Here is a 23,990-nt window from a genome sequence, read left to right on the forward strand (position 1 = left end):
CATTCCGAGCAGTGTGATGCAATTTCTGTCGCATCATTTTCTATTATCTATTCTCGGAAATCAAGTAGACGACACGATTTGTAAAAATTCCTTGAAAAAATCCAGAAGAAGAAGAAGAAATGATCTCTCGAAGTCGTTTCTCTTTGTCCGTCCCATTCGCCGCGCGCGTTGGCGCGCGTTCACAGATCCGTAATGATGTCGTGGGCGTGTGTGTGAGACACATGTGCGATAGTACTAGATAGTAGTATGTACATAGTGCGATGCTTAGGGGCGGCGTTCTACGTTCTCCCGAGAATTCCGGTTCGTCTCGACGCTCCTTGGAATTTTCTCTTCTCTTGGCAGCGTCGTCTTGGCACGCGTTTGCCTTTTTTCCCCTCTATATTCTCTTTTTTTGTTTCCTTTCTCACCGGAGGATTCGATCCGTGCGGTGCTAAGAGTAAAGTTTAAATGAACGTGCGTTAATGCGCGGCGGGCCCGCGCCACGAGTGATAACGTCGCGTCGGATTACACCGAACGTGACGGTGTTTCTCATTCTGCTTCTTTCGATCATCATGGGTAAGTTGTCAGCATTTTCGTAAAGTTTACGCGTCTTTGCACGCTGATTGTTGATCATTTCAGAAGACCCCACGGAGGCGCAGAAGTGGCAACAACATCTAACTCTGTTGCGGGAGCAATATGTCAATTTGTACAACGCGAACGCCGAACTGCAACGGGAGTATGCCGTCGCTACGGCTGAGAAGCAGGAGGGCGGATTCGTCGCCAGGCTTCTGGCGACAGTGGCATCCTTGTACAGTCAACATCGTTACAGGTATCCTTACGCGTATATAACCTGAAATTTTAGGTCTTGTCTTGTAACGTAACAATATAAAATAACGTGGGAGATTAATAAATCTAATTCTAAAACTGTTTGTTTTCAGTGATATAAGTATAAAACTGATTGACCAAGAGATACCGGCGCATAAATTTGTGCTATCTGCCAGATCTGATTTCTTTAGCGACGCGGCCCTTGTGGAAAAGACTGTTTTAGGTTAGTTAAGCTTGCAATTTATTTGCTTACGTTTTATTTTGCTTTAATACATTAATTTATTCTCATTTTGATACATTAAAGTGATTCTTACTCTAATATAATTTCACATATTACAAACGTTTTCAGATTGGAGCAATTTAAATAGCGCTGTTGCATTAGTACTGCTGAAATGGATTTACACAGGCAAAGTATCCCAGGAACACCTAACATTGGATCTGATGAAAGCAGCAGCTGCTTTCCAATTGTCCGATCTGGTGGATCAGTGCGAAAGGTATCTCATTGGGACAGTGGGATTGAAGAATTGTGTAGGATTGTACTCGGCCGCCGAGGAACTGGGTACACTGAAATTGAAGGAGCATTGCAGCTCCTTAATTTCAGCACATTGGGTAAGATTACCAGAGTAGTAATATTAATTTTATACCTAAAATGTCTATATATATATATATTACTAATAGGAAGATCTGACCGGCGAAGACTTCAAGGAAATGCCTGGTTCTCTACTGTACAAATTACTGCAAACAAAAAGCAAATATCCTTTGCATGCAGCAGTACGTTTGATGCGCGAAGATGTCGTGTTTCTGTACTTGGTGGAACATAACGCGGAGGTAAGTTTTCTTCATCTTCCTTTTATGATTGTGAAAAGCCAAATGTGAAACATTTGTTGAAGTAAATTTTATTAAGCAATTTAAATTAGTCATTGCGATACATAATTATTTGCATAAAAAAATATATGTCAACGTAATATTGTACTGTTAAAATATACAATATAAAGATTTAGTATTATAATTTGTTCATTATTGTGAATATCTTAAATGTTGTATTATTACAATTTACATGTTCACAGCTCAAGTTTGAATGTTAAATAAGTACTTGCACAAATACATTTTGTTCACAAACATTTGAGATAAATGACAATTTTGGCTTAGTACAATAATTTTTGGCAGCGATTATATTAGAATTATTAGATTACTCCAAAGAGTATTTGTTAATTTCTTTCATTCCTTTATATGTATTTATTAAAAACTATATATATGTATATAATAAACTTTTATATTTTTCGATTATTTTAGACATCAAATTTACACAAATATTAGCAATGACTTTTATACTTTACCGTGTATTTTTAATACTTTTTATAAATATAGAAAATGTTCCAATTATCTTTAACAAGATAATTTAAGATAAGAGAGATCTTTCTTTTCAAATTCAAGCATATTATTTCAAGCTATAATTATTATAGAATATAACTATAAATATAGAAATATAAATTTACAAATTACAAAATTAACTATTTAATGTAATAATTTTAATTACAAACAGACAATTTAGGATAGACCTTAATATTTTTGTATTCATGATACGATACTTGCAATTTGTTATGCATTTCCATACTTAACAGGAGAGACTATATACTTACCATGTACACTCGTACAAATGCATTTTCTTTTAAGTAACACGTCATATATTGTAAACAATTTTATAACAATCTTATAATTAACATCGCTAATATTGCCCCATATACTTTGTTAAACATTCCAATTTGCGAAGGAGATGAATTGCACAGATGATAGCTACAAAAGCAGTATTCAGGTGGGCCAGTAGGCGCGCCTCTGTGTTCTCCAATAAAGCAACCCTCGTCGTAAGCAGATGTTATGACCTCTTCCTTTTTATACCACTGCTTATCGGCGTCGTTGTAAGTGTGAGAAATATATTTCTGTGGCGCGCAATCCCGTTGAACAGTGGTCACTACAGATGCTGAAAGGAGTAAATAAATAAACGCCTATACATTCGACAATAACATTTGCAAGACTCGGCTACCTACTTTTAGACTTATACTGAACGGTTCTCTTCATACAAAGCGTTGAAGTTGGACAGAATACTTGGAATTTGGCACTTCCGTCAAAATGGGAGCATAGCAGATCCGTGTCATCCGGGTTTGTAAATGTCATGAGACATTTGAAACATGAAATACCTTCTGCCTGTACTTGTGAAATGTCTATAAATTTCAAGAATCATTAATTCTATGTTTTCATCTGCTACATTTTGATAATACAAAAATAAACATACGCGATATATAAAAAATACTGATATATAATATCATAATCTGTAAACTTGATTTTAAGTTATACATTTTATTCACGATATCGTTCGTATCTCATCAAAGATTGATTAAATCAGTAATGAAGTATTTTACTTGATCATTTTATTTCAGTAATCTGAAAACGATGAATCTGAAAAAATATTTATATAACGTTTAACACATATAAGATTTTTATTCTTTTTTCTTCAAGATTGAGACTTTACCAACTATTGTAAAATAAAGAATATCATCCATATGTTTCGCCTAAATAACCTTGTCATGTGCGGAATTATAAAAGCCTTGGACGATTGCAGATAATCGCTTTTTCAATTGTTGACAGACCTCTCGTTTGAGATTCGAAAGCGCTAGATTTTACCATTGGGTGGTCCTTCGCGTAAAGTTTCCAAATCGAAATTTCCTCGTCTCATTATCTTCTTAATTAACATGTACTAACTAACGTATCGATGTTCACCGTCAAATAGAGCGGCTAGCAAGCGGTGCCCATTTATCACCGAGTTTCGCTGTTCGCATAACGCATCATAATGTCTTATTTCGTGACACGCACTACGAGATCCGTTTCGTGCGACAACAAATCAGACACGCACGGAACAACGACGGCCGATTGCGGTCGGCTGGACGTACCGCGAAGACCACGTCATCCGCCTTGGCTTTAATACTCCCTCGGTCTTCCATGTATATCAGAAAATAATCTCCATACTTCCTCCACTTTTTCACGCTGACCCGATACCGTACATGCCATTTCAACGCACACGAACACACACACACACACACGTGCACGCGCTGATAGCAGTGGTTCTCAAATCTTCTGCAACTCTTATCATTTATGACTTGTAACATTTATTTAAAAATTAAAATATTTGAAATGCAATTTTAAACATACGTTTGTTCAAATTGTAAACGAATGTTCAATTATTACATTGTTTTAAATTATTTTTATTACTGTTGTAACGCAGGATGTGTGTTTTTATTACTGTGTGTGTACTAAGATTAATAGTATACAAATGCAATAAAATGCAACTTGCAAGCTTTAAAATTATGCGCCTTTTATTACATAATCTTTAAATTAGTTTTTATTATATTATATATCTTTTCCTTTTGTATAATAACGGTGCGATTTTTTATGTTAGCTTCCGAAGGCTGTCAATGTTGTGGATCACAAAGGAGAAATTGCTTTAGAAGTTGCCTTGAAAACTCGCCAACCATCTCTGGCACGTACCTTGGTCGAACACGGAGCGGATCTAAACGCGAAAGACGCGAGAGGTCTTTCTCTCCTTCATTCAGCTATTTTGAAGGGAGACTCCTACTCGTCCGAGTTCATAATCGAGCAGCTGGAGAACAATGGCAGTGTACCAAAGTTATGCGAGGCTGTGAAAATTAATGAGAGTGCGAAGAATGCGGCCAATCTTAAGCAATTGGAAGGTTGCACTGTCTTGCATTTAGTAGCAAAACACAATACGGAAAACATGTTGGTAGTTGGAACAAAATTACTCCAAGCGGGAATTGATCCGAACTTACAAGACCACAGGGGATGGTAAATTCTCTGTCAGCTTTCTGTTAAAAAATTTTTAACTCTTAGAATTTAAACACAATAAAAGGAATAGGTAAAGAATACAAGGAAATAGATTTCAACCTACACACACAGCTTTTAATAGATTGAAATTCTATTTCTTGTTTCTTATTCCTATTTTTGTGACGCGAGTTCTTGCTTTATACTGCAAATAATGTAGAAACTAAATGATCAAGTTAAAATTATTAGCATTTTTTATTCTCCACTTTTTTTGCAGGACTGCGCTTCATAGCTGTATCTCGGAGAAAAACGAGATGTTATTCGATTTATTACTCGAGGCGAAGAATATAGATGTAGATCAAATCACGAACGAAGATGACACACCGTTGTGTTTTGCGATGAAGATGGAACCTTTCAACGAATATTTTGCGTCGAAATTACTTGCTAAGGGCGCTATACCGAATCCAACATATGATGTCACTGGAAACACATTGCTTCATATCTTGACGCAAGAACGCAAAGAAGAGGCAGCGCTATTCTTAGTGGAATATTGTAATAACAATTTAACGAAAACTAACAACGAAGGTTTCACGATACTACACGAAGCATGCAGAGTGGGTTTAAAGAATCTGACTCATGCTCTGTTAAAAAACGGGCTGCCGACCGATGTCGTTACTCTTTCCACTGGCGACGCGCCAATTCATTTCGCCATTTCGAATCTGTACACTGATATAGTCATCGAGCTATTAAACGCTGCAAGTTTGGATTCGCAATTAACTATTAAGAACAACGCGAACGAGACACCTTTGAGTTTGGCTATAAAGACACCATTCAAGAAGGGCAAAGATATCGTGCTGGCTCTGATAAAAGCTGGAGCTGACGTGAACGAACGCAACAACGAAGGCCTGACCTTATTGCATCAAGCGATACTGAAAGAAGATTCGGCTACAGCGACATTTCTATTAGAAAATGGCGCTGACATGAATGCAAAGTGAATTATATTAGAACTTACAGAAAAATTTATTTGCACAGTCTCAATTTTATTAACAATTGTATTTTGGTATGTGCAGAACAGCCAATGGAGAGACGCCGTTGCAACTATGCGTACATTGTAGACTAGGCGAAGTGGTAGAAGCTCTTTGTAGGCGAGGCGTAGACACTTCAATAGGATGTCCATTATGGGATGCTTTAGATTCGGATCAAGAAGATACTGCATCAATTTTGGTTAAACACGGGGCAGACACAGATTGTTGGGGTCTAGGCCCCGATGGCTGTCAACAAACATTGTTACACAAAGCAATCGATGATAACAAGGAGGATATCGCACAGTTCTTGATCAGAAGGTACGAGTGAATTTTTTCTTTTTTCTTTAGTTGAGAAAAATATGGACAGATAACAAGCAGATTTATTTTAAAAAATTATTAAACCATTGCAGATACTATTTTATAATTTGTCATGATGGAAATATATAATTCAATTCATCGCAAAAAGAAGTTATTTAAGAAATTTTTCACGACATTGTGTTTTACCGCTTTTGAATAATTTATTATTTTGCAGCGGATGCGACTTGAATGCCCCGAGACGACCTGGTCCAAACGGTGTTGGTGGAGATGAGGCAAGAGACGAATGCACGCCATTACACTTGTGTTGTCAGTGGGGTCTGGAGCAAGTCGTTCAAACGCTTATCGAGCACGGAGCTGATGTCAATGCCCGCGACGCGGAGGGAAAAACACCTGTGCATGTGGCGATACAGAATCAGCATTCGCAGATTATTTCTCTTTTGCTGTGCCACCCAAATATAGATCTGAATAAAAGAGATAAGAAGGGACTGTCATCTTTCGCGACCGCCCTGACAGTTCGTAATAACAAAGCTGCACAAGCAATATTAGAGAGATTACCTAAGGCCGCTGAGCAATACGACAATAAAGGCAGGAACTTTTTGCATACTGCCATACAGAAGGGTGACATGGAGAGCATTCTATTTTTATTGTCGATACAAGTACTGCATTTAATATTTAGGCATAATAAATTAATTATATATAAAACCAGGGAGTATCTGCAGCCAATCGTCACTTTTCAGGTAGACGTAAATTCGAGAATACATGACGTTACACAAACGCCTCCCTTACATCTTGCTGCCATGTCAGGGAATGAGATGTTAGTGCGAAGTTTGATTTTAGCAGGTGCTCGTGTCAATGATACAGATGCAAATAGAAACACCGCGCTGCACGTGGCAGCTAAAGCAGGACATGCCGCTGTTGTCTCTGCGTTATTGCAAGTAAGAAATTATCTAATATTCTATGTATCGAAATCAACTGTCTCGATATACTCACGGTATTTTACAACAAACAAGTCCTTGTTTGCGCAGAACAACATTAACTTTGACGCAGTAAACGCGGATGGCGATAACGCATTGCACGTAGCTGTAAGAGAAGGTCACGTATCAGTAGTGCGGACATTATTGACCGAATGTACGCTGGATGCGGAAGCGATGAATCTCAAGGGTCGTAATCCTCTACACGAACTGGCCAGATGCGCGAGGGACAACGCTGCGACGATATGCGATCTGTTTTTAGAATGCATGTCGCAATATCCAGTTAATAACGCAGGTTACAAAGAATGATTAAATTGTTTTGAAAGATTATTCTGAAAGAAGACAATGGCAATTTCTCTTAATTAAATTGTATATTATGGGTGTTTTCCAGCAAGAGATGACAGTAAATAATTACATTCTTGTTGTTTGTTAGTGTCAAATAAAGATGAAATAATTATTGTGTTACAGCATGTCTCTTGCTGGCAAGCATTATATATATATATGTATATATATATCTTATTGAGTTTGTATATTTCAGACTTGGATGGAAATACTCCATTGTTGATCGCGTATATGAAGGGGAATGGCAATCTTTGTAGAACGCTAGTGAAAGCCGGAGCATGCCTAGGTTCGATGAATAAAGATGGAATTACAATCTTCAATTATCAAGTAGCGACGAAGCAGCTACTGTATAGATTATTAGATTCTTTAACACAAGAAGCGCCGTGGTCTGACAAAGATTGCTGCTTAGAATGTGGAACAAAATTCTCCCTTACAATGCGCAAGCATCATTGGTATTGTTAAATTGTTTAAAGGACAAAAATTGAACGTGTCAATCCTTAAAAAATATAGTTAACATTCTCTTTTTTTAGCCGGCATTGTGGACGAATTTTGTGCAGCAAGTGCTCGGGTCAAGATGTACCAATCTTGAAATTTGGTTTGAACAAACCAGTACGCGTGTGCAATGTATGCTTCGATGTATTGCTGGGTACTGGTTCTCTTCAACCATCATAAGAATTTATACACACACGACAAAATAAATGGAGAAAAAGATCATTCCAACATTTTTTTATACGGAAAAAAAAAAAAACAGATACGAACTGAATTGAAAGTCTGTGTATCATTCATATTTTATGTATCTTATTGTATACACATTGTTCAGATTTGTTAAAAACTATCTCATAGAGTTGAAATACAGAAGAGACCATGAAAAGATATTTTCATCTGTAATAATTAATCTTTTATTGCTAGTATTTGATTACATATATATATATATATATACAACGCTTGAGAGAAATGTTTAGCTTTAACATTGCAAACAGTTTAGCTCTTTATGGGAGTATTGTGCAATTATTTGAGTTTACTGAACAGAGTTTTCGCAACGCAATGATCTACACATTGCACGTAATCCAAAATCTCCTCCAGACAGGTTTCCTCTGTGTGAGATCTTGAATTGACACGGTTGTTGCATGTGTCTAACTTCTCTTTTAAACTGACACATTTTGGTAGTTGATCGCATTCCTCCTACACAAGCAAAGAATTAGATATAAATTAAAACGGTACAAGATAATGTTAGATAGAGATAAAATTTTATCACAAACATGTTTAATATTAATTTTTGTATCAGTAATTGATATAAATAACAGTATGATTAAAGTTCAAACCAAATTAAAAGTCAATTTAATTGTTTTACTTCATTAAGAAAATTGTTATAAATATTCGTGTACATATATTGGAAAAAAAAGAAAAAGTTATTAAAGCTCGTATTCTACTTCGCTACTTTATTAAATGTCAGATAAAAAAAAAAAAGTAGACAGAATATCGACATTAACTTTTTCCAGTTAAAAATTTCTACAAATCGTGAAATTACAAGATGCAACGCGAGACACAATTATGGCTTAAACTTAAATCAAATGCGACCGATTTCGAAAAATCGACGAGGTGTTTTGTAGGCGTTCGAAAGACAAAACATTATATAACGATTGTCACTTACACGAAGGACTGTTTGTGGATCCACCAATTCCTCTTCCTCTCCCTCGTCCGCCTTAACTACTGGCAGATAACGCTTGAAGAAATTTTGCATCGACATTTCTTTTATTTATCAAGATATTCTAAAATCGTGGAGGAGTCAACTCTCCAAATCTCCAAAAGAAAAGAACTTGAATGAAGATAACCACGATCCACAATCTCCGCAACTTCAGAACGTTCAGGAGAATTATTACGATTCATCGATTGATCGAAATTTAAAATTGTATCGAACAAATAATTCGTACAGTAGCCAATGAGGCTGTCGCAGACAGACTGAAAAGTGATTGGTTACGCTTCTCTTAAGAATATATTCCAGACAACTTGCGTAAACGAATGCATAAAAAATTATCTAATCGCATTTCCATTACAAAGATTACGATTGCATAATTTTCTTTATACGCGCTGACTGTAATTGTGTAGCCGTATGTTGCAACATTCATCATCCGGTTCGTTTTAGGTGTGTTCAAAAACAAGACCAAAAATCTATCGCAAGGAACCCATTCACGCAATTAATAGGTCTGTTCGCGTTGCTTGAAATCTCCAAGACAGAATTTATTTCTAATGATACAAAATATTTGAAAAATAAGAACACATGTATCAAATGTATATATGCTAAATTAGTAATTAAATTACATATTGAAATACAGGGCAAGTTACAAATAATTCATGTACAAGTCTTCTGCAAGCAATTTTCCACCGGGGTTGAATTAATCGCCAATTAAATTAATCGCGCGGAGTTTGATCGAAGTCGCCCTAGAACCCGCGAGTTATAACTTTCGCGGGATGCAGAGGGAGGGTGCAAACGAGTTGGGAATGGTTGGGAACGTCCAGTAATAGTAATTAATCCATAATTTTTGAGACAGAGAAAGATAAAGAGAGAGAAAGAGGAAGCATTTGAAAAAATTAAGAATTACATTAGCAAATTAATCGAATAAGGAGGTGTTTGACCCGGCTCGAGAGTAATAAGCGTGTTGCGAGCACGGGAATGCGCAAAGTGTTTCGTATGCGCAAATAAAGTAGTGTGGACATAACCAGCCAAACACGCTCCAGGTGCGTTAAACTCGCGGCGAGAAAGAGAGAGAAGGATAGAGAATCGCGCGTGTGACGACAGGTCAGCTAGCGAACGAGAGAAACAGAGAGAGAGAGAGGTAAAAAAAAAAAAAAACAAAACTGTCCGTACGTTTTATCACATTTCTCAGAGTCCCGGAATCGCCGAAGATCGCGAACCATGGTCGGTGGTCAGCGGTGGCGGTGAGCGAACAACAACGGGACAGTCGAAAGACGATCGCTTCGATAGCTCGATAGGGAATAGGCTCGGGACACTCGCCGCTCGCGCCGTTACGCGCACTGTCCCCCTGGACGTTTTATATTATAAAAGTTCTGCGCGATTTCTGGCAGAAGAGGAAGATCGCGGCATAAGGATCTAGAGGTTCTTTCGTGGAACTGATAGACCCCCTCAAGCGAGGGAGACAAAGAGTGAACAAGAGGTATAGACGGAAAAAAAGTGTGGCGAGGGGAGTGGAAAATAGAGACAGAGAAAAGTAAAGAGCGAAATTCGAAGTGTATACGATCGAGAGGAGTCGTCGACGGCGTTTTATCAAGAGAATCCCGCTACGAAGAGTGTCCTCGCTCGGTGGCTCACCGTCGTGCGGATAACCCAACCTAAAAGGAGCGCTGAGAAGCGCTTTCTAGGTTATGTGCCGCGGTTGAGGAGAACCGCATAACGTTTTTATATGAGACCGGACAGCCAAAGTTGCTGCGAGAGAGAGAGAGAGAGAGACGGTGTTGCGTGAACAGGACGCGATGGTTTTGATCTAAAGGCTGTCGTATCGATAACTTCTTCGCCCCGGGGATCGTATCGATCTAGCAACGAGAGGATGCGTCCTTGTGTGAGGATCCACAGAGGAACGACAAAGATCCCGCACGAACATTGCTTCTAACCTGATCACATACAGTACACAAGAGAAAAAAAAATTGTTAAAGAATGCTTTTAACAAACTGTAAGACTAGTCTATACACATAAAGGCGCGATTACTTTGCAATTTTTTAATTACCGAACGATCTCGATCATGTAACCATGCCGCGTCGCTGATATAAGGGAGACATATCTATGTACTTAACTTGTTTTGACAACGAATTCGATATTTTTCATATAACTGAAGTTGATTATATATTTTTTAGTGAGATGAACAGAGTGATGTATGGAAATTGTGTCCTACCGGTTTACAATTCCATTTGTGTGAACGCGTATACGATTTGTTTTGCACATTCGATAGACACGCTTGTTTAGAAGGATGCGAGTAAACTGTGAGCTGTACAGATTGATTTGCATTCAGCATAATAGCGATAATATTTAAAGTTTGGATAAATGTTTACGACAGAAGTTCATGTGAATGGATGATGCTCGGAGGCAATGAACGGCATGGAGAGACATGGTCATGGACATGGACATTCACATGCGCACTCGCATCGTCACCGTCATTCCCATGGCAGTTCTCAGAGCTCGTCGCAGAAGTCTGATTCGAGTCAGCCATCTTCAAAACATAGTCACAGCCACGTGACACATTCGCAGAAGGATACAGCTGTGCCACCAGCGACCCAGAAGACTCAGAGAAATTTCAAACTACTGGTTGATCCATTTTTAGTTAAAGGAGCTACAAGACTATGTAGATACGATGGGACCGTTCCAGGCGACCCAACTTATCCACAGGTTCAACCTCGAGATCCCAGATCGCAATTAACTAGAATTTGGACTCGATTGGAACAACTCGATCTACCTGTACCTAGATTTAAAATTGATTCCAATTACTGTGGAGAACCTCCTCCGTTAGAAGTAACGTTTTGCCATTTAAATGACAATATCGATAAGACATTTTTGACAAACATGGTTCAGAAGTTTGGATCTATAGAAGAACTTACTATTTATTATCACCCGTTAAACAATAAACATCTTGGTATAGCAAGAGTGGTGTTTGAATCAACCAAGGCATCTAAGGCATGTGTAGAAAAGTTGAATAATACATCTGTGATGGGGAAAGTATTAAGAGTTTTTCTGGATCCTTTCGGGGAAGAGTGTAAAAAGATGTTTGAGGAGTTAACCGTGGAGAAAAAACCACCTGAAAAGAAAGTGGAAAAAGAGCCGCCAGAGCCAGAGCCAGAAAAACATCAGACACCAGTGGAAAAGACTTTGCCCGAGGAGAGGGATGACTTTAGAAATAGTAAAAAAACTATTCCAAGTATAGACAAGAATAGGGAGCCGTACATAGAAAATTCAAGATATACCAAGTATAGAGACTATCCTACGCCGAGCGGCAGTACAGGTAGTGATTTGGGTTATGGAACAGCACCCAGTGAATTGAATTATTCTAGTAATTATTCTCAAAATTCTACTCCAGCGACAAATTATGACTTTTACTATAGCAGTTATCATCATCAACCTCCGAGTAGTTACTTGACTAGTATCCCACAAAATGTCTCACAGAATGTACCAATTCAACAGAACTCGACTGTATGGTGGAGCAATAATTCTGGAGCAGGATATTCAAGCTCAACTTCTGTCTGGCCAATTCAACCACATGCGACAAATTTGGACAGTGCTGGTTCTAATGTCACACCGATTAATAATAAAACCTCCAGTGCTGCAAAAGTGCATCCGACTCCTAAAAAGGAAAAGGAGAATCAGACTACAGCAAAGAATACGCCTCGTGATTCTCCTGATGAAACTCGCAAGACATTAGATTTAGATACGAGAATTGCTATGTTACTAAAGGATAAAGCGGGTGGAATGGCACCTCCTTTCTTACAGTTTGGCAGTGACTCGGAAGATGACAAAAAATCTCAATTTGGTGATAATGAGATGTTGTCAGAGCCACCCAGTCCCTTTCTCTCACATGAGATATACAAACAGTGTTTTGATAAAGTAGTAGAGAGAAACAAGGAACGTAGGAAAGCTCATGAAAATAGCATTAGTCAGTTTTCTGTGGATGAGGATTTAGGTAGTGTCATAAGTTCCAGTGAAGATGAAGCATTGTTAGGAAGTTATAGTCCAGCACCCGATGACAATGAACCAGAGCCACCTAAGGAACCACCTCCACCTCCACCGCCTGATGACGACAGAATGTCTCTGAGTCCTTTAAGTTCTGGAGATGAAAAAATTGAGGAAGTGAGATCATTTATACATATGAAATGTTGTATTTATTGCATTCACGTGTCTCATTGATATCTTTTTGGATAGGTAATAGCACAGACTGAACCTTCGAATCAACTATATCCGGCTGGTTACCCAGGACATTTGACTCATTATCCCTCTAACGACGTTTATAATTGGCCGCGACAGTATCCTTATCCTTACGGAACAACTTACTTACAAAGCCATTATCAACCGAACACGGCATCTTTTTCGGCAGCAATAGGAAATCATCAAGGAGCAAATTATTATTCCTCTTTCCAATCTCGGTTACATGCTATGGCAAATTATAACATCACGAAAGATCCACAGGTAAGATTTATTATTGTCACACAAATGTGAATAAACTGAACATTGCATTAAGAGAAAACTTTGTTTCTATTTAGGGACCTACCATCAATGGAGTGTTAAGCAGAGTTGTGAATGAACTGAAACAAATTCTAAAGAAAGATTTTAATAAGAAGATGATAGAGAACACGGCATTCAAATTGTTTGAAGTTTGGTGGGACGAAAAGAAATCGGAAAAAAATCAAATTCAAGATAGCAGCGATAATATTATTGTCAATAATACAACTAAAGAGGATGTCAAGTCACAAGGATTGTCATCATTGTTGGAGCAAGCAACACCACTGGGGCTCAATTACGATGGTTTTGGTCTGGGTATTAGAGCTAGTATGCCAAAGATGCCTTCATTTAGGGTAAAATAATGTTATATTTTTTCTTATTATTAATTTTTATTTAAATTTATTTAATTATCTAATGTAGCGCAACAGTTTAACTTAATTAATTACTGTCACATTGATAATGACCCGAAAAAGTTCGAAACATTTGTGTTTATCAGACTTTTAAATTGTTTTATATTCGTAACCACTTGCAAGAATTAATTTTAAGTAAATAAATCTAGCAAACATCTAGCAATAAATATCTACCTTCGACTCGCATACGTATTTATTATATTTGATATTTTTCTTTGCTATTTGCATTGGATGTTATATTTTTATTTTATTTTTCTATATGTAGCGCAAGATCAAAGCTCCAAGCCCATTACCACAAGATGAGGACAGTCGACAATCGGGTCATGCTGAAATAGAAACAATTGAAAGTGATAGTGATCTAGATGTACCACTTGTACAAAAAACGAAGAAACCGATAACTTCTCTCCCGACTATTTCTTCCTCGTCTACTACGTCTTCATCGATCGAAAGTAGTAGCGGCGAGGAGATTAGTTCCAGTGAATCTTCCGATAGTTCAAATGAAAGTTCCGATGAAGAAGCTTGCTTTGAGGTACATATAAAGTGGTACATAAGCGTTATGATTAAAAAAAGTATAGGTTTAAGAAAATATGCTAATTAAAATGAATTAATTTTTTTAGCAAGATACAGATAGCCGAATGTCCAATCATAGACCTTTGGCTTGTAACAGTGAAGATCCTGATATATTGATGGAACTTGCGATCCAAAGATCTCTAGACTGTCCCACACCAACTGGCAGAGAAACGCCGGTACCAGATATCAAAATTAAAGATCAAAATTCAAACGAATTTCCACAGATTGATGATGACAATCTAAGTAGTTCATTATCTTCTTTCATAAGATATGAAAACGTCAAAGAAGAGGAAAGAATTTCTGAAAAGTTGCCTGTAGTGGAAGAAAAACCATTTGATGTATGTAGAATTTTAGACAATGAAGTGAAAGATACATCGAGAATCACCGAAGATAAGGGAACGAAGACGCAGAACGACATGAAGCCGATGATAATAACATCGACAATAAAGGAGGAGGTGTTACCGGATATACAAAAAATGGAAAATTCAGCTGCGGAAGCTCTGATGACTCTAGCTGGACATGATAATATTATACGGCACAAGAGTCCGGGTCCTATACAACCTAATATTATTAGAACGCTACAGACAATGTCAGCAAAATACATCAGTGACGAACCCATCTTAAAGGATAATGAAAAGATTGAAATGTTTAGTGAGATTCCTACAACTGACTCGGAAGAAGAGAGCTTGGAAATCAGAAGACTAAGGTTCGTTAAATAAATTTTTTTTCAAGTAATGATTTTTCTTCGTATATGATACCGTAGTATAATGCATATATATATATACATATATATGTATATACTACTGCAGGATTAATTGCAGTAATCGATAGGTGCATCAAGATGAACAAATTGTAGCTAACTTGTTCGTCAAATGATTAAATATGATTAATTCTTATTTATTAATCATTCGCTCGGCATAGGCTAGCTGCTTCATCCGACCTGCGTTTATTGATTTGTATATAATAACAATCTAATAGCGTTTTCAATCATAGAAAGTTTGATTACTCCGAGAGCGATTAACAAAAATTCAACCTGAAAGTACCATAAGTTTGGCCCGATTCATAACGTTGCTTTAATCATTAGGCTTTAAACTATAAGCATTAATGCCCAACCTTGCTTTCTAAGAAGTAAGCTATAAACATCTTACATCAAGTAGTCCACAATATCGATATAATCTTTAAGACATCATTATCTATCAAGCAGCGAGGTTATATTAAATGCAACATGGCAGCATTTAAATATGAGATCAATAATATAATATTGGGTTTGTTTTGACATATATTTGACAAGAAATTCGTCATCAATTTTGTCACAATTTTGTTTTCCATGTTAAATATTGCAGATCTCATCATTTGCGATACACTGACATTTAAAATTTCATTACGTATTACAACTGTTATTTCTCATTGGCTGATGTTCATATCCAGGACTTGTTTAGAAATGGAAATTACCCATTTCCTTACAGCTTATGTTTTACGGATTAAAGTAAGTTTAAGGATGAACGTCACCTAGCGTTTATAATTACGTCCACTTAAAGCAGCAAGGTTGTGGTGGACATTTATCAGAAACCAAAGATAAAACTTATAACGTCATTGATCGCTCTTGGAGTGATTAAACTCGCTCTATGGTTAAATATAACATTATAATATTATCTATATATAGGTATCAAGCGGAGACAGAACTTCGATTAAATGGACAGCAGACACCAAGTTCGCCGGGTTCTCAGGCTTCGCAGGTGTATATGGAACATTCGTATTCGTTGCCACCTGCACAACCCGAGCTGATTGAACCGGTGATACGAATACCACCAACCTCGGTGAAAGTAAAACATCCAAAGATTGTTAAATTGGCGAAATCGAAAGACAATACTCATAAAATTGAGAAACAGAAATCCAAGAAATATACAAAAATACACAGCAATCAGAATCATGTTAGAGAGAAGGAAAATATCCGAAATGATTATGTATACGATAAGCTTCCTAAACAGGTTCCAGAACCAACCGTCACGTACAAAGAACGAGATCTTATGTCAGAAATGGCTATTTTGTACGAGTTTTTAACTAGAGGAATAGACGCAGAGGATGTAGAGTATTTGAGAAGAAGTTACGAGGCTTTATTAGCAGATGATACTCAAGGTTATTGGTTGAACGATACACACTGGGTTGATCATTCGCCGACGGATGTACCAAGCCCTGCAAAAAAGAGAAAACGAGACGAACTTCGATTACACGCGAGTGGAAGCGCTAGAACGGAAGGATATTACAAAGTTGACATCAGGGAGAAGGCTAAACATAAAGTAAAACATTATATATCTGTGATATATTTACAAAAGTTATATTTTTCTAAAGGAAATTCTAAAGTTCAGACATGCGCTTATATTATGTTATTTTTATTTTATCAAAGTCTCTATAGAAAAGCAACAAATAATCCTTCTTGCTTTTACAGCATCATTATGCTCAAAGTATACAGCGCAGTAATGACATAGAGGACAGCGGCGGTTCTTATATCGGAAGTGATGGTGTAATGAATGGTCCGAAAAATAATTCTAAAGCGTTGACCGGCAAAATGCAAGCATTGTCACGCGAAGCTCGAAGCAATCAACGCCGGCTATTAACAGCTTTCGGAATTGATACGGACAGTGATCTCCTTAAGTTTAATCAATTAAAGGTAGGATATATAATTCAAAATATCTATTAATATCGTACATTCGTAATGTAATTTATAATATGAATTTTGTATTTCAGTTCCGTAAAAAACAATTGAAGTTTGCTAAATCTGGTATTCACGATTGGGGCTTATTCGCCATGGAACCAATCGCAGCTGATGAAATGGTTATCGAGTACGTTGGACAAATGGTTAGACCGGTTGTAGCCGATCTACGAGAAGCTCAATACGAGGCCACTGGAATTGGCAGTTCTTACCTCTTCCGCATTGATTTAGATACAATTATTGATGCGACAAAATGCGGCAATTTGGCGAGGTTTATAAATCACAGTTGTAATGTAAGTCACTTAAAATTATCTATTTCTTTCATCTTGACTAGCTTCAATATAATAAATATATTGCGTGCGTGCGTCTGTGTGTAAAAAAAAAAAAGACAATTTTGAACATTAAAATAAAAAATTAAAATCTAAATTGACACAAATTCAACTTGATGATAAATTTTGATTTATAAAGCCTGTATTAGAAATTAAATTGTAATTTCAGTAATATATTTTATATTGTATTTATCAAATCTTTATTTCTTTTAGCCGAATTGTTATGCAAAAGTAATCACGATCGAAAGCCAAAAGAAGATCGTAATCTACAGTAAACAACCGATAGGAGTTAACGAAGAAATTACTTATGATTATAAATTCCCATTGGAAGATGACAAAATCCCTTGCCTTTGCGGAGCTCCTCAATGCCGTGGTACCCTCAACTGAACTGTTCATTCTTTTTCCCGTCTTCTATATACTTCATCGTGCCCTACTCATATTTTTGTAAATATTTCCCCATGTAAACATTTTATAAAAATGCAATGGAAAATGCTAAATTACGTTAAGATGCGTTCTTCCTGCTTTATTACGAGACCCTTCTGAGACCCAGAGTACGACTTTAGGAAAGTGAAATAAATGTTTGAATGATTACTACACCTAAAGATAAAATTATATTGCAATGTTTTATTTTATATTCCGTCATCGACTGCTAAACATGTTAACTGATACATAACATTAACGAAAATACAATTGAAATTGTATTTAGTGCAATTATATTTACAATTGTAAGCAGTGTAAATATTCTCTATATATTATATGCAGAGTGATTTTTAATTGTATGTCGATAATTTAGAGAGTGAATTTGAGCTGTAAAATGAGAGAAGAATGTTATATGAACGTAGGTTTAAGTTTTACTTTCCAAGTTATAATAAAAGCTGAAGAAATTTAAATCATACTGTTTCATCTAGAATAGCACGAGGTCTTACATGCCTCAACAGTGCAAAAAAATCTGTATTTCTGCTACGTTTTTCCGTGTGTATTTCTATCTTTAGACGACTTGCTTCGCGAAACGCGTCTCCTTGATTTATGGCTTCCGCTTTCAAACAGTAAATAGGAGGTCAAGATCACGTCTCAAATGAATGTCTTCATTTAATATGAAATTTAATAAATGAGAGCAATAGATTACCGTGCAAAGCCCACCGTGGAGCAAAATGCTCACACGAAATAAACTCGCGATAGAGTGTCAAGCGGATCTGCGCCGCAGCAGATTCTACACGGACGGAGTGCTACGGTAGGATGGAAGGGGAGGCTGGGCTGGGGAGGGGCAGAGACAAGGCAACTGGACAGTGCCGGACGGCAGCGGCGGTTGTTGGTACAATTGGGTTGGTAATAAAATGTCGATAGTTTCCGAAACATTCGAATGTATTCGATAGTAAAAACTATCGATAATATTCGATTCCTACCGTGTGGTATGTACTAATCAGAGACAGTGCAGGTACAAAAACAGATTCACTGTTTCTTGAGATTGTTTTTTTTATTTTAGATCGCTTCTTTAAAAAGTATAGATAAAATTTCGAATACATCGCGATACCGTGCAGGTTGCATTAAGTAATATTTTAGACGAATATATTGTTTCCCTTTAACGAGCGCTGAGATTTTTAGGACGTCTTGGCAGATGGTAAATTCTTGTACTCTTTGTTGATTGTTATGACTGTTGTAAGAGGTTATTCAAATTAATTACAAGTGATCCGTATTAATTCGTTATTATGGCAGATCGCCTGACGCAATTGCAAGACACCATAAACCAGGTAATAAAATATTTCTATTGTCTCGTACATTTCTTATCTTGATATTTTAATAAGCTCAATTGTCGATTTAGCAAGCAGAACACTTTTGCAATAGCGTTGGTATTCTACAACAATATTCTACGCCTAGTAAATTTCCTGGTTTTGATCGCATTGGTACCCCGCAACCACATCAATCTCAAGAAGGTTTTTACACGTTTCAGTAGTATTCATTGATAATATGATATTATACTTTAGTAGTAGACACAACAATTTTACGATTCTTTACTCACATAGATTATTTGTGTCCTAGGTTACTTTTTTCGTTACTCTTTTCATTATTTTTACAACTATAAAGAAATTAAGTGATTTTTACATATACTTCAATACTTTTACAAAGTATTTGTAAAGTTGTGATAAAAAGAAAATAGATTCTATTATTTAGCCAGGTACTCTTTGTGTTAACGAGAAGAAATGCACAGACACAAATGACCTAATTATATATATTTAGGATTAAATATACGTAAAGTATTCTAATGTAGGTGGCGAATGAAAATAAACAATTTAAAACGAGCATACACTGGATGAAATTTATCTATATTCTGAAGTGAAATTACATAGACATTTCGGCCCTAAATATGGCCATCCTCAGTGTACAAAAATTAATAAAAATTAATACATGTAAAAATAATGATAAGAATCGAAGAGAGTTATTATTAATTAAAATGTGTCCAAGTTGTGATTATTATAATTGTAAAATTTCTTAATTTGATAATGTCGAGACAAATGTTGGAGCCACATTATTCTTTATAAATATGTTGAAAGTAAAGTTAAGTGATTCATTGTAAGCCATTTAGTAATAAGTCATTGTATTCAAATATAGTACTTGTCAAATTGGAACGAAACGCTAATAAGACTCCTTTGCTTGTCAAAATATAATTTTCTGATCATGTCCTGACAAGAATCGGTCTTCAAAAAATAATTGTACACCATCCGTATGAAACTTGGAAAAGATTGACAACTATTAATGTATTTTATATTTGGTACCTATACATTGAGTAGTTCTCAGTTAATAATTTTCAGATAGTATTGTTTATATATTTAGCACGTTGATATAGTTGTCAATCTTTTCCAAGTTTCATACGGATGGTGTACAATTATTTTTTGAAGACCGATTCTTGTCAGGACATGATCGGGAAATTATATTGTGACAAGCAAAGGAGTCTTATTAGCGTTTCGTTCCAATTTGACAAGTACTACATTTAAATACAACTTAATACTAAATGCAATGAATCACTCGACTTCACTTTCAACATATTTATAAAGAAAGACATGGCGACAACTTGTAGTGTAATTGAAGAAAATGCCCGTGAAAGCTTCAAATGTGAAATTTTATATAATTATAATGACTAATATTCAATACTAAAAACCGTTATATTTATTATGTAAGAACATAACTATAGTACAAATACGAGGCCTATAACAGCTAGGACACTTGCGCGTAAAGCAAGATATCCGGGTTCGACTCCCGGCCGAGGTAATATTTTTCGCAATAAGAATAATTTTCCAGATTTAGATTAGATTTTCAGATTATTAGAGTTGCGTTTCAAGACGATTGTTCAGCACGCAATTTGAGGGGACTACGTATATTAGTTAATTTAATTTAATTCGTGATAGTACCGCGGTTGTTTATATGTAAGCGTTTAAAAGATCCAAAAGCTAGACTGTTATAGGCTTCGTATTTGTACAATGACTAACTTGTACAGATTTTAATAATAACAAACTCTCTTCGATTCTTATCTTTATTTTAATAATAATTCTTTTTGATTCTTATAATTATTGTTACAAGTATTAATTTTTATCGATTTTTGTATACTGAAGATGGCCATATTTAGGGCCGAAAAATCTATGTAACTTTATTTTAGAATATAGATAAATTTCACCAACACAATTCAGTGTGTGATATATGCTCGACCTTTTAAATTGTTTAAATGCTGATCATGAATCCTAATTTATATATACTGTTTTAGATTATGCTGCCTTATTTGCAAATCTCATTGCAAGGTGTGCCAAAGATATAGATACGTTAATAGAGAGTTTGCCAAGCGAAGAATCATCACAAGAGCTACAAGTAGCCAGTCTTAGTAGACTCGAACAGGAGAATCAACAGGCTGGTGAGCAACTGGAGGAAGTGGTGAGACAAGGCGAGACACTTCTTCAGCGAATTCAAGCGGCTCTGCAAGATATCGCGCAAAGTCAATTAGATATGCAGAATCCCATGTCGACGACTGTGATCAATATGAATCTTAGCAGTTCTAATATAAAACAAGAAAGCCTCAGTTCTATAAATACCGTGTCCTCAAATAATACACATCAACTATCAGATCCTTCACCTAATTCAATAAATCAATGACACATTTATGATTTATTGTAAACTGTTGTATTTATTGTTTGCTAGAGACTTATAATTTTAAAACATTTTGACAGTCTGAAAAATCAAGTCAGTATATGTATTATTTATATGAAAAATTGACGACTACACTGTTACTGTAATTACTAATTATAAAACATTTTATTATAAAAAATATTGATCAAGACAATAAATGGAACATTAATTTACAGTGTCATTATTTTAGTTGTATTTGTAATAAAAATATAAATTCGATAACATATTGAAATTAAAGCTTAAAACAATTTCTCAATCATCGAAAGAAAAATAGTTTTATTACAATAAACTTTTTAGATGATACATTGATCAAACTGTATTTATTTATATATTAAGCACTTTACAATGTATGTCAATTATGCGTAGTGTAGATGAAAGAAAGAAAACAAATAATGAAATTCTTTGAACTGCAATTCTTGGTGTTTTAATCTACGTTATATAATTCTCTTACTTAATAATATGTTTCTAACGACAATTTTTGAAATTCTTTATTTTTTCATTTTAAACATTCTAATTCAAAATTTCGATGTTAAATTCATGTATGTTCACACATAATTTATGCTCTTGACATACTGTGATTTATAAATGATTTAAATTAATGTGAATAGGTTGATGCTAATTTAAAAAATCATAAAAAATGTTGCGAGTGTTGAAATCTTATTACAAACTTTTAAAATCTTGTAATCATGACTTCTATTCGCTAACTCGACAATTAGGTTATAGGTAATTATATTAAATTTAATCAAGATTCTAAATAATATTAAATTGTTAATTGTATGTAAAAAAAAAACCAATACTTTTTTAAAGAAATGTATTCTAAATTAAATTTTTTAATTTATGAATTTATTATAAAATAATGAAATTTAATTTATAAGATTGTATAGATATAATGTAGTGTATTTTTTCTTCTCTTTTTTAATTACACACAAGATGCATTTTCATCAATTTATGTTGATTCACAACAATTATTTAGCTCAACTCAGAAAAAATCGGAAAATGATGATCAAATAAGAATGTGTATTGATAAACCAACAAAATGGCCGAGTGGAAAGAGGGTCAATTTTGATTTCCACGAAGAAACAGAAGCTGCAATAAATGAGCAAATAAATGTGGAGCTGATGGCATTTTATTATTATTTATCAATGGTACGATCCATTTTAACACATTTTCAACTTTAAATACAAGAAATTACACAAATCATAAATTTTTTCGATTACTACAATTACAAATTGCCCTTATTATAACATGTGTCCTTTTTGATTTGTATGTAAAATTAAATTTAATTGCTATCTTATGAGATGAGTTTATTATGCAGGCTACATATTTCGGTCGCGTAGACATCGCTTTACCCGGCTGCGAGTCATTCTTTATGCAAATGCATCATGAGGAGCATGAACATGCCTTGAAATTTATTAACTATGTAAAAATGCGAGGCGGAAAAGTACATTTGTGCGCTATATCGCCGCCGAATGATCAAGATTGGAAATGCCCATTGCATGCATTCAAAGTAAATTTGTTTTATACAATCAAGTCTGTTGCAATTTAAAATAATGTTATATTTTAAGAATACGATGTATCCCCTAAGAATTAATAGAAGTCTTCCATTTAGTATAAAAAGCTGTTAGGATCTATAAATCAATTCTTTTATCTATGTAAATTTTCTGTAGACGGCATTGCAGTTGGAAATCGAAGTTAGTAAAAAACTGGTTGCTGTAAATGCTATAACGGAGAAGCACGGTGATCTCAACGCGAGTGATTTCATTGTCACCGGTTTCATGGAAGATCAGATGAAAAGCGTTAACGAATTTGGAAGATTAACGACTGTGTTGTCGGGCGTTGGAGATCAAGCATTGGCGCGATTTCTATTCGATAAGGATCTACTTGAAAATTATGTCATGCCCAATTTCAATATTCTAAAAACTAAATCTCAGCGAAAGCAGTTTGATAAATAGATCCTCTTATAAAATTGTTTTTTTTTTTATAAATATACAATATTCCTGTACTGTATATATATATATAATCATTTTCATAATTGTAACTTTTTATAAAATTATCTGAGTGAAAAATTTACGTGTAAGGCATATGATGTTAAGGTGATGATGCTGGATCCGCCTGTATTATCGATAAAATTAGCGTTTTTGACGTTTTCGTTTCTGTATAATTTCTTCATAATATATAAATAGAAACTAATTAAAAGTCAAACATTAAAAATTTCTTTAATCACATAGTAAAAAGATAAAATAAATTAATATAAACTAACATGAAAAACAAGAACTTTTTTTATTTTTGTATT

At 35.3% G+C, this 23,990-nt stretch overlaps 5 protein-coding genes across 6 annotated transcripts; 4 read left to right on the plus strand and 1 right to left on the minus strand.

Moving 5' to 3' along the window:
- Window positions 1-252: 252 nt before the first annotated feature.
- On the plus strand, window positions 253-8,146 carry LOC108775716 (rabankyrin-5). Its single transcript, XM_018542167.1, has 13 exons — window positions 253-555; window positions 619-808; window positions 918-1,027; window positions 1,154-1,413; window positions 1,483-1,632; window positions 4,256-4,659; window positions 4,913-5,626; window positions 5,706-5,978; window positions 6,193-6,634; window positions 6,716-6,913; window positions 7,004-7,244; window positions 7,488-7,743; window positions 7,822-8,146. Exons 1-13 carry the CDS (start codon window positions 462-464, stop codon window positions 7,961-7,963), a joined length of 3,474 nt encoding a protein of 1,157 aa, XP_018397669.1. The 5' UTR covers window positions 253-461; the 3' UTR covers window positions 7,964-8,146.
- A 26-nt stretch (window positions 8,147-8,172) lies between these two features.
- Window positions 8,173-9,156, minus strand: UQCR-11 (Ubiquinol-cytochrome c reductase 11 kDa subunit). Its single transcript, XM_018542168.1, has 2 exons — window positions 8,943-9,156; window positions 8,173-8,473 (listed from the first exon to the last, which is right to left on the minus strand). The coding sequence occupies exons 1-2, from the start codon at window positions 9,036-9,038 to the stop codon at window positions 8,300-8,302; spliced, it is 270 nt and encodes an 89-aa protein (XP_018397670.1). The 5' UTR covers window positions 9,039-9,156; the 3' UTR covers window positions 8,173-8,299.
- Window positions 9,157-11,353: 2,197 nt separating this feature from the next.
- Set1 (SET domain containing 1) lies at window positions 11,354-18,116 on the plus strand. The gene is made up of 9 exons (XM_018542117.1): window positions 11,354-13,139; window positions 13,212-13,475; window positions 13,550-13,861; window positions 14,184-14,447; window positions 14,536-15,194; window positions 16,152-16,785; window positions 16,935-17,156; window positions 17,234-17,491; window positions 17,741-18,116. The coding sequence occupies exons 1-9, from the start codon at window positions 11,391-11,393 to the stop codon at window positions 17,912-17,914; spliced, it is 4,536 nt and encodes a 1,511-aa protein (XP_018397619.1). The 5' UTR covers window positions 11,354-11,390; the 3' UTR covers window positions 17,915-18,116.
- Window positions 18,117-18,880: 764 nt separating this feature from the next.
- Window positions 18,881-21,664, plus strand: MED21 (mediator complex subunit 21). 2 transcript variants are annotated; one of them, XM_018542138.1, is made up of 4 exons: window positions 18,881-18,962; window positions 19,130-19,275; window positions 19,347-19,458; window positions 21,282-21,664. In XM_018542138.1, exons 2-4 carry the CDS (start codon window positions 19,234-19,236, stop codon window positions 21,662-21,664), a joined length of 537 nt encoding a protein of 178 aa, XP_018397640.1. In that variant the 5' UTR covers window positions 18,881-18,962; window positions 19,130-19,233. The 2 variants fall into 2 exon arrangements, with proteins under 2 accessions (XP_018397640.1, XP_018397639.1); XM_018542137.1 differs by having other exon boundaries at window positions 18,892-18,936; window positions 19,011-19,275.
- A 670-nt stretch (window positions 21,665-22,334) lies between these two features.
- Window positions 22,335-23,649, plus strand: LOC108775715 (ferritin, heavy subunit). Its single transcript, XM_018542166.1, has 4 exons — window positions 22,335-22,420; window positions 22,671-22,842; window positions 23,013-23,204; window positions 23,365-23,649. Exons 1-4 carry the CDS (start codon window positions 22,335-22,337, stop codon window positions 23,647-23,649), a joined length of 735 nt encoding a protein of 244 aa, XP_018397668.1.
- Window positions 23,650-23,990: the final 341 nt, after the last annotated feature.

The sequence above is a fragment of the Cyphomyrmex costatus genome, unplaced genomic scaffold (assembly GCF_001594065.2).
Source record: "Cyphomyrmex costatus isolate MS0001 unplaced genomic scaffold, Ccosl1.0 scaffold306, whole genome shotgun sequence".
Taxonomy (NCBI): Eukaryota; Metazoa; Arthropoda; class Insecta; order Hymenoptera; family Formicidae; genus Cyphomyrmex; species Cyphomyrmex costatus.

Bases quoted from the DNA above. Each gene is read 5' to 3' on its own strand.
- MED21 (XM_018542138.1), top strand. From the start codon at position 19,234: ATGGCAGATCGCCTGACGCAATTGCAAGACACCATAAACCAG. The intron at 19,276-19,346 runs GTAATAAAATAT...TTGTCGATTTAG, and splicing joins TGCAAGACACCATAAACCAG to CAAGCAGAACACTTTTGCAA. The intron at 19,459-21,281 runs GTTTTTACACGT...ATACTGTTTTAG, and splicing joins ACCACATCAATCTCAAGAAG to ATTATGCTGCCTTATTTGCA.
- LOC108775716 (XM_018542167.1), top strand. From the start codon at position 462: ATGCGCGGCGGGCCCGCGCCACGAGTGATAACGTCGCGTCGGATTACA. The intron at 4,660-4,912 runs GTAAATTCTCTG...CTTTTTTTGCAG, and splicing joins TTACAAGACCACAGGGGATG to GACTGCGCTTCATAGCTGTA. The intron at 5,979-6,192 runs GTACGAGTGAAT...ATTATTTTGCAG, and splicing joins GCACAGTTCTTGATCAGAAG to CGGATGCGACTTGAATGCCC.
- Set1 (XM_018542117.1), top strand. From the start codon at position 11,391: ATGAACGGCATGGAGAGACATGGTCATGGACATGGACATTCACATGCG. The intron at 13,140-13,211 runs GTGAGATCATTT...CTTTTTGGATAG, and splicing joins GAGATGAAAAAATTGAGGAA to GTAATAGCACAGACTGAACC. The intron at 16,786-16,934 runs GTAAAACATTAT...TTGCTTTTACAG, and splicing joins GGGAGAAGGCTAAACATAAA to CATCATTATGCTCAAAGTAT.
- UQCR-11 (XM_018542168.1), bottom strand. From the start codon at position 9,038: ATGTCGATGCAAAATTTCTTCAAGCGTTATCTGCCAGTAGTTAAGGCG. The intron at 8,474-8,942 runs GTAAGTGACAAT...TTGCTTGTGTAG, and splicing joins ATCCACAAACAGTCCTTCGT to GAGGAATGCGATCAACTACC.
- LOC108775715 (XM_018542166.1), top strand. From the start codon at position 22,335: ATGTTGCGAGTGTTGAAATCTTATTACAAACTTTTAAAATCTTGTAAT. The intron at 22,421-22,670 runs GTAATTATATTA...ACAATTATTTAG, and splicing joins ACTCGACAATTAGGTTATAG to CTCAACTCAGAAAAAATCGG. The intron at 22,843-23,012 runs GTACGATCCATT...TTTATTATGCAG, and splicing joins TTTATTATTATTTATCAATG to GCTACATATTTCGGTCGCGT.